Consider the following 13,405-nt stretch of genomic DNA (forward strand, 5'->3'; position numbering starts at 1 on the left):
TCTCCTCTAAATATACCCTAAGCACTTCCCACATTACCAAATTGACTGTTCCTTTATGCCTCATCAAGGGTCCTATTAACTGGTCCCTTCTTTCAGTCAAATTGTGCCATAAATTTCTTCTCTCCTCAATACTTGCCCAACTCATGTAATCTTATCCATTCTTTTATTGCATCACTTTTCAAAAGCTTCTATTTTCTTGTATAAACTGCTTATTGTCCAAGTTTCATTTCTGTACTTTGCTACACTCCACACACAGACATTCACAAAAAGGTCTTCCTTATACTTAAATTTATATCAGATGTTGACAAGTTTCTAATTTTCAGCAATAATTTTCTTGCTACTCCCAATCTGATTTTTATATCCTCTCTACTACACCCATCCAGTTATTTTGCTGCCCAAATAGCAATACTACTCTTCTACTTTTAGGGTTTTGTTTCCTAAACTAATTGGCTGATTCAATTTGACTACATTCCATTACCTTCGTTTTATTTTTATTGACATTCATCTTGCAACCTACTTTCAGGACACTATTCATTCTGTTCAATTTCCCTTCCAAGTCCTTTGCTGTCTTTGACAGAATTACAATCTCATCGGCAAACCTTGCAAATTTCTCCTTAGTTCCCTTTACTACTCCCTGAATTACAGACTGAATAACATCAGGAATAGACCACAAACCTGTCTCGTGTCCTAAATTATTGCCTCCCCGTCATGTCTTCACTCTTCCAACAGCAGTCCAGCTTCTATACGAGTTGTAAATACTGATAAAGAAGTGAACTTCAACTTTAAGAAGTTTTTGTAAAAATCAGTTGCATATGAAATGTTACCACGTATACTAAACGAATAAAGCTATTCCGCTTCAGGTAGTCAATTACTAAAGAACTGTTTAAGGCATCAGCATATGGAAAAAAGTAAAGTACTTGGCACACAAGAAATGTACGAGTTCTTGGATGAAATTTGAAAAGTGGGGAGTGTACAAACCGACAAAAAGTGTGAAAGCAGGTTGTGAGTTTTCCCCAGATAGTTGAGTCAGTAAGAGCACAACTTGTGAAGAACACTGTTCCAGGTTCGAGTCCCTGTCTGGCACACAGTTTTAATCTATCTAGCAATGTAATTTCAGAAAAAAAAAAAATCACAGAGGATGACATGCAATGCTCTACAATGATGAAACACATGGGACAGCTACACTTACCAGTTATCGGCCTTGTCCCCTGCCAGCCGGGTGCAGTGGATGCGCGACTGCTGGCCTGCACCCACACCGATCACCTGGCCGTTCTTGGCATAGCACACGGAGTTACTCTGCGTATACTTGAGTGCTATCGTGGCGACTATCAGGTCCCGCACTGCCTCTGCTGGCAGCTCCTTCCTCTGCGACACGGTGCGCCCCTGGAAGAGGGACTCGTCGATGACTGCATCGTTCCGCCGCTGCTCCAATGTCAGCCCAAACAAAGTGCGCCGTTCGATGAGGTCCGGCTCATAGTTCGGATCCATTTCCAGGACACAATAGGCACCACCTTTCTTCTTACTCAAAATCTCGAGTGCTTCTGCTGTGTAGCCAGGGGCAATGATTCCATCAGAAACCTGGAGCAAAGTATTTAAATTGATAACGACATTAAGAGGCATATCTGACATCGAAACACGTTAAGTTTGGATGAATACTAGTATTTGCCACAACTGAAACTGAGAGGGGAATGACAACATAAATAAAAGGAAAAAATTACACTTATTAAGTCATTGCCAACAGAAGACTTCAATTTTAACAGTTAAAGTAAAGTTGGAAACAAGTAAACAATAGAAGTGAAAACACCCTTTTTTTAAAATTAGCCTGTAAAATTGATAAATGTTTCATTTTTGACAGTAACTCTTTCGCTGCTACAGACATGCTCTCTGCATGCCATGTTAAAGTGGTTTTTGCTACAGCTGTACTTCTCGCCAAATATTGGTGCCTATGCGGACAGATCACATTCCGGCCAATACAAAATACGTATCATCGATTTGTTTGAAAATTAGTGGATGAAAAAATTTGATTTTTGCACATCTTATGGTCTGATACCTTCACTCGATAAAAGAATGAATTTATTTTCATTACATACCGTAGTTACCATGCCACGTCAAATTAAGTAAAACACTGTGTGAAGTTTTAAGATTTTGCAAATGCAGAAACTTCATATATGCCTGAATTTATACGATACACTGCAGTGAACGAAATTTAAAGACGATATCAAAATTGTATGTAACAATGAGAGCAGAAGTACATCTCATTTCATTCTCAAGTTACTGGAATTTATACACGAAGAATGGTTGCACGCGATGCACCCTTGCACATCCTTGCACCTCTCAAATCATGTGGTCATAACAATCGCCGTATCTCAAACAATTCAAGATATCAAAATGAGGTTTTTTGCAAATGGTAGCACACAATGAGGCACATATGTTTTATGATAAATACTTGAAACTTTTTTTAATCCGCAGCAGTGACAGATAGTTGCCTCGGGACACTTTCAGACGTCTACAGCCCTGTAGGAAAATCCAAGTGGCACAAATATACACGTCCACAGCACCTGGGGAACAACATAACAGGACGTGCATACATTCCCACAGCAGCAAAAGAGTGAAACCCTAATTTTCTATCCTTTTAATGTCTCAAATGTGACAACTTCAGTGCAATTTTGTTTTTTCATATTTGGTTCCACAAACCCTTTGAAATTTCTTAAAAAATACAACATCATTAATTTAAATAATGAAGTACTGCAGCTGTGACAATATTTTGAGTGTAGCATTTCAGGAATTTATTCCTGCTTTCAAGTGCTGTGTGAGTTTACGAAGTATCGGACGTGGTTTTGTGTGTGTGCGTGTGGGTGTACGTGTGTGTGTGTGTGTGCGTGTGTGTAAATGAAGTTTTGTAAGCAAATAACATGTTCAGATGACACCAAGGATGGACGACGATTTTTGAAGTTCATTTACTGTTTCTCGACTTTGAGGACCATTAATCTTCAGCATTTTTGCTGTTTAGTTTTGTTAATAACCAATATGATTTTCTAAAGTGTTTTTATTCTCTGACGCTAAGTGTTAATTTTAAGGGCCAACCTCACCCTGTAATATGAACAGAAGTATCTTTTTGAATACTGTAGTTCCAAGCTTAATTTTATAACTAATTGGATAACTTGTACGTAATGAGGGAATGCAATTTCATATGATTAAATCAAAGAGATGGCATCCATATTCATATTAGTACCACCAAAATATGTACTTTGCACGTTCTATTGAGTTAAAACTATCAGTTGTTTGATAGACAATAAGTTTTGTGTAATTCTCATCAAATTCAGTACTGGGATATAACACATTCTTTCTGAATCAGTTATATCAAAATGTCAGGTTTAGAATCCAGGTCCCTGTGGATAAATTTCTGAAGGTGCTCATGCATCAGTATGAAGTGTTACACTTGAAAGTGTATGGTCAAAACTGCAACTGTAGTGACCGCAATAAAACTGACCATCAAGGGTGAAAATGTTTTCCGTCAAAAAATTTTGCTACAGTATGAAAAAGATAATACCTATTACTATTTGCGGTGGAGTTTGTGTTATACAAGAACTGCAGACAGAAAGACTGGGAAACAGAAGAAATCAATTCTACAGTTTTTAAATTGCTAAAATGTTAATACATTACTAAAAAAGGCAGTTAAACAGTCTGAAACTAGGGCTTAGAATGAAGACAACAGAGTTAGGTAAGAGCAGGTGATATGAATGACACAGGAGTAAAAGAAAATGTAACGGCAGCAAGACTCAATGTAGAGACCTCAAGCTACAAGTTTACTCGCTTGGCTGCAGAGTCCTTTAATATTAGCAAAAATACAAATAATTTAAGCACACCTAAAAATTTTTAAGCCATGTTTCCTCGAAAATGGTTGAGGGTTTTGTCTTTCTGTTTACTTAAATTGAAGTCCTAGTTGTGGCCTACACACCAAGCTGATGAGGCAAGTTTCTACAGTCCACTTGCGAGTAGTACATGAGGAGGAGGACCAGCAGTTTTTCTCTTATCACAAATACATTAAGTAATCCAGAAGTAAATACCATAATTATCAGTTTCCACACATTACTTCTGGTCATAATTTGTTGTAGCCAGTAATGGTTTCTTCTGCCTGCTAATGTTAGGCCCGGCACTGTGTGTCCAGTTGGCACAATGAAGGCGCACTGTGTGTGTGTGTGTGTGTGTGTGTGTGTGTGTGTTGGCACATGGGCACTCATTTAAGGATTTTTGCCAAAAGGTAGCAAAGGTAATAAATTTTTCATTCTTTCTGTGAGCCTGTCAAAAATTATTTATAATACATAACTTTACTCATTGTCTATTGCCGAACGCTCTCCATCATGACATTTACAGAACATGATGTGAGAATCCCCCCCCCCCCCCCTCTCTCTCTCTCAAAACACACACACACACACACACACACACACACACACACACACACACACACACACAAAATATTTATCCCAGTTGTAAACATATTAAATCATGACATGTTCCCATCATTACCAAGATAGGTCACTTCATGCACCAATTTGATGTGGAACACACAATGTTCATGCCTCCAGACAACTTTGACAACTTTCCTGACATGCATTGCTAACAATACGTAAGTTACACGAAAGTATTCAGACATGTTTTTTTCTCAAATTCGTTTATAACTCTACACAGTGGCTGGTAAAATATACTACACCACCCAAGTCGGCTTGGCGTAGACACTTAGCACTACCTGTGCAGTGTCAGGCAGCATTGCTAGTGAATGAATAAAATAAACCCGAATGCCGCAGTCAGCAGCAATGCTGCTGTTACCACAATTTGCTCTCTAAGCCTACCTACAGTCTCACCGTGTTACTGTATGAACAGAAAACATAAGAAAATGATGGGTTAAAAATTAAAACACATACAAAGGAAAGTAAAAGGGGCATATAAAACTGAATCAATATTCAAACCTCTCGAGAGATTATCTTGGCAGTGACAGCATCACACGTCCTGGAAAGGGCCACAAAGTCTCCGAAGGACGACATCCTGTCTGCTCCACGGGCGCGGGCATAGGCAGTGGCCAGGGGCGTAAGCTGCTCCAGGAGGTCCTCCACCATGCACAGCCGCGCCTGCCAACAGCAAAACCATGTATGTGTTTGGCAATTTATTTTTCACTCCAGTAGTGAGCTACCACTCGCAGACAACCAGTTCGATATCTATGAGCCATTACACTGAATGCAACAGCACTTGTGCAGAGAAGAAACCAATCCCTCAAAATCCCCTTGATAAGAGTGTTAAAAATTACATTGGTGCAAAAGTTCGTTTTTTTTTTCACATGTTGGTATTCCTGTTTGGGATAACGTCATTGGACAATCCACAGCAAGAAAATGGCTTTCTCATTTTAGGAAGGGTCATTTTGACATTAGTGACTATGTTTGAGAAGACTTTCAGTGTTTGATGAAATTTGTTTAAACACATTAATCCACAATGACCCACATCAGTGTATTCAAGAACAGTACAATGTGATGAAATGTAATCATTTCACCATGGTGTGACATTTGCATTCAATGGGGAAGGTTCCAGCATCAGGTGTATGAGTACTGCATGCTCTAAGCCAATATCACAAAAATCTGCAGCTGGCCGTATGTGCATCTCTGCTGGCTCATCATGAACGGGCTCCTAAACAACACCAACCATTCCTATCCTGAATTGTTACTGCTGACGATAAATGGTGTCTTTAAGCTAACATAAGGAAAAGAAAGGAATGTTTGAGCCCAAACAAAGCAGCAGCTCCCCACCTGCACGTGCCCACGAAAGATAATGTTACGTATGTAGTGGAACAGCAAAGGTGTTATGTACTACAAACTGCTTCTCCGAGGTGTCACTATCACCGATGGCATTTATTGTCAACAGCTGAGATGTCTTCCAGACACAATCAAAGAACAATGACCAGGAACACTGCACGAATTGATGCTACTGCAGGATAATGCCCGACCCCACTCTGCTAGACACAAAAAACAGTGTACAGGAGTTAGACTGGGAACACACTTTGCACCCATCTTATTCACCTGATCTTGCGCCTTCAGATTATTACCTTTCCCCCCCTCTCTACTCCACAACCTTCAAGGAATTTCCTTTGTACTTGTAACTGCAATCTGCACATGGTTCAACGAGTTCTTCACCTCAATACCATAGGATTTCTATGGTTGCAGAATTGAAAATTTACCTCCGCATTGGCAGACTGTTGTAAATAGTGAAGGAGAATATATTATTGATGACTGAAGTCTCCATTACATGTATCTGTTGTGCTTATTAAATTTATTGAAAAATACTATGAACTTATGCACCAATCCGATATTTGGTATTGTCTGTACTTGTGTGCCACATAGTAGGAGAAATGATACATTCGGTGCACAGTTTTTTTTTTTTTTTTTTTTTTTTGTGGTTTTAGGGCGCACAACTTCAATGGTCATTAGCGCCCTGACTACTCTAAAAATGCACCGCGAGGCACAAGTTGACAACAACAACTAAAAGGGAAAACACAATAAAAGACAGACGGACAGGCAGAGGATTAAAAATCATCATCAAATGTCCTTAGCGAGGTTTGTCAAATTGATAAAACAAAGAACACGAGCAGCTGCTCGTGGGTCATCCGCTAAAATGGCATCGAAAGTATTAGGCAGGTTAAGATCGAGGCGCAGCGTGGTAAGATCTGGACAGGACATTAAAATGTGCCTAACCGTCAGCAAGTGCCCACATGGGCAGAACGGCGCCGGCGCAGCCGTCAGCAGATGGCGATGGCTGAACCGGCAGTGTCCAATTCTTAACCTTGCTAAAACGACCTCCTCCCGCCGAGAAGGGCGTGAGGAGGACGTCCAAGCCACGGGAAGAGGTTTTAAGGCCCGAAGCTTGTTGTCGGTAAGTGCAGCCCAATCGGCATGCCACAGCGACACGACGCGCCGACAAATGACCCTGCTAAAATCGGACGAAGGGACACAACAAGAAGCTGTCCGAGGCTGGAGGACCGCAGCCTTGGCCGCGGCATCTGCAGCTTCGTTCCCAGGGATACCGACATGGCCAGGAACCCACATAAAGCTAACCGGTGTACCGACGTCCACCAGCTGCTGGAGAGAGCGTTGGATCCGGTGTACGAAAGGGTGAACCGGGTACGGATCACTGAGGCTCTGGATGGCGCTCAGGGAATCTGAGCATAGGACATAAGCAGAATGTCGGTGGCGGCAGATGTAAAGAACAGCCTGGTAGAGGGCAAAGAGCTCAGCTGTGAAGACCGAACAATGGCCATGGAGCCGGTATTGGAAACTTTGTGCCCCGACAAGAAAGGAACACCCGACCCCGTCATTGGTCTTAGAGCCATCTGTATAAATGAAAGTCATGTTGATGAACTTCGAACGAAGTTCCAAAAAACGGGAGTGGTAGACCGAACCGGGGGTGACCTCTTTTGGGAGCGAGCTGAGGTCGAGGTGAACGCGGACCTGAGCCTGGAGCCAAGGTGGCGTGCGGCTCTCGCCCACTCGAAAGGTTGCAGGGAGTGAAAAATTAAGGTGTTGAAGGAGGCGACGAAAGCGAACTCCAGGGGGTAGCAAGGCAGAGACATACAACCCGTATTGAAGGTCAAGAGAGTCGTCAAAAAAGGAACGATAAGACGGATGGTCAGGCATTGACAGTAGCCGACAGGCATACCGACAAAGCAGTATATCGCGCCGGTAGGTGAGTGGCAATTCGCCAGCGTCAGCATGAAGACTCTCTACGGGACTGGTATAAAATGCTCCGATCGCAAGTCGTAAACCCCGATGTTGTATGGAGTTGAGGCGGCGTAAGATGGATGGCCGTGCAGAGGAGTATACGAAGCTCCCATAATCCAGCTTGGAGCGGACGATCGACCGATATAGACGAAGTAGGACGGTTCGATCCGCTCCCCACGACATACCACTGAGAACACGGAGGACATTTAAAGAACGGGTACAACGGGCGGCCAAATATGACACATGTGGAGACCAGCTAAGTTTCCTGTCAAAGGTAAGGCCTAAATATTTGGTTGTCTCCACGATTGGGAGAGCAACGGGACCGAGTCGTAAGGACGGTGGGAGAAACTCTTTGTAGCGCCAGAAGTTAATACAGACCGTCTTCTCGGCAGAAAAACGGAAGCCATTGGCGACACTCCAGGAGTAAAGATGGTCAAGAGAACGCTGAAGACAGCGCTCCAGGACACGTGTACACTGCGCGCTGCAATAGATGGTAAAATCGTCCACGAAAAGGGAGCCTGATACATCAGCTGGGAGGCAATCCATTATTGGATTGATCGCGATGGCGAAGAGAGCGACGCTCAAAACTGAGCCCTGTGGCACCCCATTCTCCTGGCGAAAGGTGTCGGACAGGACAGAACTCACACGTACCCTGAACTGTCGATCCAATAAAAAGGAACAAATAAAAAGAGGGAGGCGACCGCGAAAGCCCCATGTATGCATGGTGCGGAGAATGCCCGCCCTCCAACAGGTGTCGTAAGCCTTCTCCAAATCAAAGAACACAGCCGCGGTCGGGCGCTTCCGCAAGAAGTTATTCATAATGAAGGTCGACAAGGTAACCAGATGGTCAACAGCAGAGCGGCGCCTTCGAAATCCACATTGTACATTGGTAAGTAGGCGTCTAGACTCGAGCAGCCAAACCAATCGAGAGGTAACCATTCGCTCCATCACTTTACAGACACAGCTGGTAAGCGAGATAGGTCGATAACTGGAAGGCAAGTGCTTGTCCTTCCCCGGCTTAGGAATCGGGACAACAATAGACTCGTGCCAGCATGCGGGAACATGTCCCTCAATCCAGATGCGATTGTATGTACGAAGAAGAAAACCTTTACCCGCAGGAGAAAGGTTCTTCAGCATCTGAATATGAATAGAATCAGGCCCTGGAGCGGAGGACCGTGATCGGCCAAGTGCGGTTTCGAGTTCCCGCATGGTGAATGGTGCATTATAACTTTCACAATTCGAGGAGCGGAAGTCAGGTGGCCTAGCCTCCTCTGCCTGTTTGCGGGGGAGGAAGGCAGGGTGGTAATGAGCGGAGCTCGAAACCTCGGCGAAAAAGCGGCCGAAGGCATTGGAGACAGCCTCAGGGGCCACAAGGACTTCATTCGCGACCTTCAAGCCAGAAACTGGGGAGTGGACCTTAGTGCCAGATAGCCGGCGCAGGCTACCCCAGACAACAGAAGAAGGAGTAAAACTGTTGAAGGTGCTTGTGAAAGCAGCCCAGCTGGCTTTCTTGCTTTCTTTAATAATACGACGACACTGAGCACGTAATCGTTTATAATTAATACAATTCGCCACTGTAGGGTGGCGTTTAAAGGTGCGTAAAGCACGTCGACGAGCACGTAAAGCGTCTCTACATGCTGCGGTCCACCAGGGGACCGGTACGCGACGTGGAGAAGAAGTAGGGTGAGGGATGGAATATTCAGCAGCAGCGAGAATGACTTCCGTGAGGTGTGCGACCTGACGATCGCAGCTTGTGAAGGTTTGATCCTGAAAGGTCGCCCTGGAAGAGAAGAGCCCCCAGTCTGCCTTGGAGATGGTCCAACTAGAGGAGCACGGAGAGGGTGTATGCTGCAGGAGATGGATAACACACGGGAAGTGGTCGCTCGAATATGTATCAGCAAGTGCATACCACTCAAACCGGCGTGCAAGTTGGGGAGTACAGATAGAGAGGTCTAAATGGGAATAGGTATGAGATGTGTCCGAAAGAAAAGTAGGGGCGCCAGTATTGAGGCAGACAAGATTGAGCTGGTTGAAAAGGTCTGCTAACAAGGAGCCCCTCGGGCAGGATGCTGGAGAGCCCCAAAGGGGATGGTGGGCATTGAAGTCTCCAGTTAACAAAAATGGTGCAGGTAGCTGAGCAATAAGTTGCATCATGTCTGCCCTGGTAACGGCAGATGACGATGGAGTGTAAACGGTACAAAAGGAAAACGTAAAGGTGGGGAGAGTAATGCGGATGGCAACTGCCTGCAGGCCGGTGTGCAACGTGATGGGATCGTAGTAAATATCATCCCGGACCAGCAACATAACCCCTCCATGAGCTGGGATACCTACCACACGGGGTAGGTCAAAACGCACAGAGGTGTAGTGTGCCAAGGCAATTTGATCGCATGGGCATAGCTTCGTTTCCTGGAGGGCTACGACGAGCGGACGATGCAAGCGGAGCAGCAACTTCAAGTCCTCTCGGTTGGAGCGAATGCTGCGAATATTCCAGTTAATAAGTGCCATCGTAAGAAAAGGAAGATGAGAGAAGGGGTCACCTCGAAGGCCGCTTAGGGCCTGGCTTCGAGCGAGCACTGCCGCCGCTATCAGTAGGCGGACAGTCATCGTCCATGGGTTCTATAGGGTCATCGGCCATCTCGGGAGGATGGCCGGGAGGGGGAGCTTCCTCCGCCGGTGAACGGCCAGATGTTCGGCTACCAGCGGTGCGGCCAGGCGAAACGGATGACGGCCTGGGGCGGCAACCGCTGGGTGGCGCAGGAGAAGAAAGGCGCAGTGGCAGAGAAGGAGAACTGTGCCTCCTATGCGCATTTTTAGAAGGACGTTTGGTGGAAGTACCGGTCGAAGGTTGGGAGGTCGAGGGACGGAGGAAGTCTGCACGGGATGGTTCCTTCTTGAAGGCCCGTGCATCTGACTTCGGGGTCTTCGACTTAGCAGAAGCTGAGGAAGTGGCTGGTGTCTGTGGGGTGATGGGAGGAAGAGGAGACGTCGACCGCGCGATCTTAGCACTGGCCGAACGGACGACCGTGGTGCTGAAGGTCAGATCGCATGTCTGGGTTGCTACCTCCCGGGTAGTCCGAGGAGAGGCGAGGACAGTGCTGTATTTCCCCGCTGGGAGCAGCGTGGGCTTCCTACTAGCCAATAGCTTGCGAGCAGCCGAGGTGGACACTTTCTCTTTGACCCGAATTTCTTGGATACAGCGTTCTTCCTTATAGACAGGACAGTCGCGGGAGGATGCGGCATGGTCACCCTGACAGTTCACACAACGAGGAGACGGAGGTGGACAGTCACCCTCATGGGCATCCCTGCCACAAGTGACACATTTAGCCGCATTGGAGCAAGACTGTCGAGTGTGATTGAAACGCTGACACTGGTAGCAGCGCGTAGGTGTCGGGACATAGGGGCGAACAGAAATAACCTCGTAGCCCGCCTTGATGCGCGATGGCAGCTTAACACTATCGAAGGTCAAGAAAAGTGTCAGGGTCGGTACAAGGTTATTGTTGACCTTTTTCATGACCCTATGGACAGCCGTCACGCCCTGCTCAGCGAGGAAAGATTGAAGCTCCTCGTCAGTCAATCCGTCGAGGGAGCTACTATAGACTACACCACGAGACGAATTCAAAGTTCGGTGGGCCTCCACCCAGACAGGGTACGTGTACAAGAGTGTGGCCCGAAGCAGTTTTTGTGCCTGAAAGGCATTCTCAGTTTCTAGTAATAAGGTACCGTTACGCAACCTGGTACAAGATTTGACAGATCCGGCTATGGCATCTACGCCCTTCTGAATAACGAAAGGGTTGACAGAGGAAAAATCCTTTCCGTCCTCAGATCGAGAAACTACGAGGAACTGTGGGGCAGGCGGTAGTATTTTTGTCACTGTTGGCTGGTCACGTTTCCGTTTTTGGGTCGAAGTCGAAAGCGATGGAGTAGAATCCATTGCGGAGGAATCCCCCATGATTGCCAGCGTCTCCGATGGCGCGCTCCTTCCTTGTGGGGACCCTCTCAGAGGGCACTCCCGCCTTAGGTGAATGTTTACACCTCAGGTCACACCTCCCGAGAAACAGACGGAGGGACCAATCGGCATGGTCAGAAGGTATCAGCTCAGGCAATCACCCCTCCCCGGGCCTGGCCTTTACCAGGGGGTACGCGCGTGCCTTACATGTCTACCCAGGGCGGGGACTTACGCGTTACCCCGTCACCGGCTACGCGTGCGAACGCGTGGGTCGGCCTTCAGACACGCACAGGGAGGAAGGAAGAAGAGGAAAAAGAAGAGAGAGAGGGAGAAAGAGGACAGACTGTCTCAAACGCCGAGGCGGAGACCAGAGAAGGCAAGGAGAAGAAGGCAATGAGAAAGCAAGGAGAAGAAGGCAATGAGAAGGCAAGGAGAAAAAGGCAATGAGAAGGCAAGGAGAAAAAGGCAATGAGAAGGCAAGGAGAAAAAGGCAATGAGAAGGCAAGGAGAAAAAGGCAATGAGAAGGCAAGGAGAAAAAGGCAATGAGAAGGCAAGGAGAAAAAGGCAAGGAGAAGTCAAGGGAAAGAGTAAGGAAGACAGTGAGGTGGAGAAGAGCAAAGAAAGGAATCAACAAAAGGAAGGAAGAAACGAGAAGTGAAAAACCAAAAAGACCACGATTATAGGTCGTGAAACCGTCCGTCTCCGGACGCAGGCGCTAACTACCCCCGTGAGGGGGATGGACTCCTTTTAGTCGCCTCTTACGACAGGCAGGAATACCTCGGGCCTATTCTAATCCCCGGACCCGCAGGGGGAGTGCACAGTTTAGGCCACTGCTCACATCTTTCATGTGAGGTCCATTGTCTGTGGAAAGTACAGGCTCACTTACTGTTATAAACAAAATTATTTTTTAAGCAGAACTTTATATGACCATTTTTAAGAGCAGTCCCAAATTAGTCAAGTGCAATATTAGTTTTATCATACTTATGAATAGGGACATTGAAACAAAAAGAATAATCAGTACTCCAGCAGCATTCAAACACTGCTGCTGCACGCCAATAGCAGTCAGTGTGGCCTGGGCAGTGCTGTCACTGCTGGAGTAGTGATTATTCTTGTTTTACAGTCCCTGTTAATACAGCGAAACTGTGATTGCAGTTAACGAAGATTTATAATGTGTTCACATAGTGCTTACAAAATAGTTGTGGAAAAAGAAAAAAAAAAAAAAATAGGGAACATAAAATAAGTGTAAACCACAATCTTATAGTTGTAAATGATAACATAATTTAAATTCCCTGCCGAACAGCACGTATCTCACCGTGACACATCTATAGTTAACTCTGCTATAAATAGCGGCGTGAGTCAGTCAATAACTCACAGTCTGGTCTGAGTCCGGGCAGTGAGTACACATTCCAGATGATGTTCCTGTGATCCACGGGTACACAACTTGGAGCATAAATGTTTTTAGAATGCAAAAAAGAGCTCCAAGAATAATCTGTGGCAGTACAGAAATGGAATGCTATTAACTTCACTACTAAGCTCAGTGTTCTATGCTTACATGCTTACTTATCTATGACACTATCTTATTCACTTCGAACTTCAAGAAAACAGACAAATTGTTTCAGAATAAGAAAAAGTATACAATTACTGTAGCATAGGGCAATCACAAAAATACAGCAAAGGTATTCCAGATCATCATCCTAT

At 45.5% G+C, this 13,405-nt stretch overlaps 1 protein-coding gene across 7 annotated transcripts in view; it reads right to left on the bottom strand.

The window, feature by feature from the left end:
- LOC126109561 (bifunctional purine biosynthesis protein ATIC) overlaps window positions 1–13,405 on the bottom strand; it is a 116,551-nt gene that overhangs the window by 38,076 nt on the left and 65,070 nt on the right. For all 7 annotated transcript variants that reach the window (XM_049914575.1, XM_049914579.1, XM_049914581.1 and 4 more), the window contains exons 7-8: window positions 4,968–5,126; window positions 1,190–1,578 (exon numbers count right to left, since the gene is read on the bottom strand). In XM_049914575.1, the coding sequence (XP_049770532.1) occupies window positions 1,190–1,578; window positions 4,968–5,126 (548 nt within the window). The remainder of the gene's footprint in view (window positions 1–1,189; window positions 1,579–4,967; window positions 5,127–13,405) is intronic.

The sequence above is a fragment of the Schistocerca cancellata genome, chromosome 12 (assembly GCF_023864275.1).
Source record: "Schistocerca cancellata isolate TAMUIC-IGC-003103 chromosome 12, iqSchCanc2.1, whole genome shotgun sequence".
NCBI classification, from domain to species: Eukaryota; Metazoa; Arthropoda; class Insecta; order Orthoptera; family Acrididae; genus Schistocerca; species Schistocerca cancellata.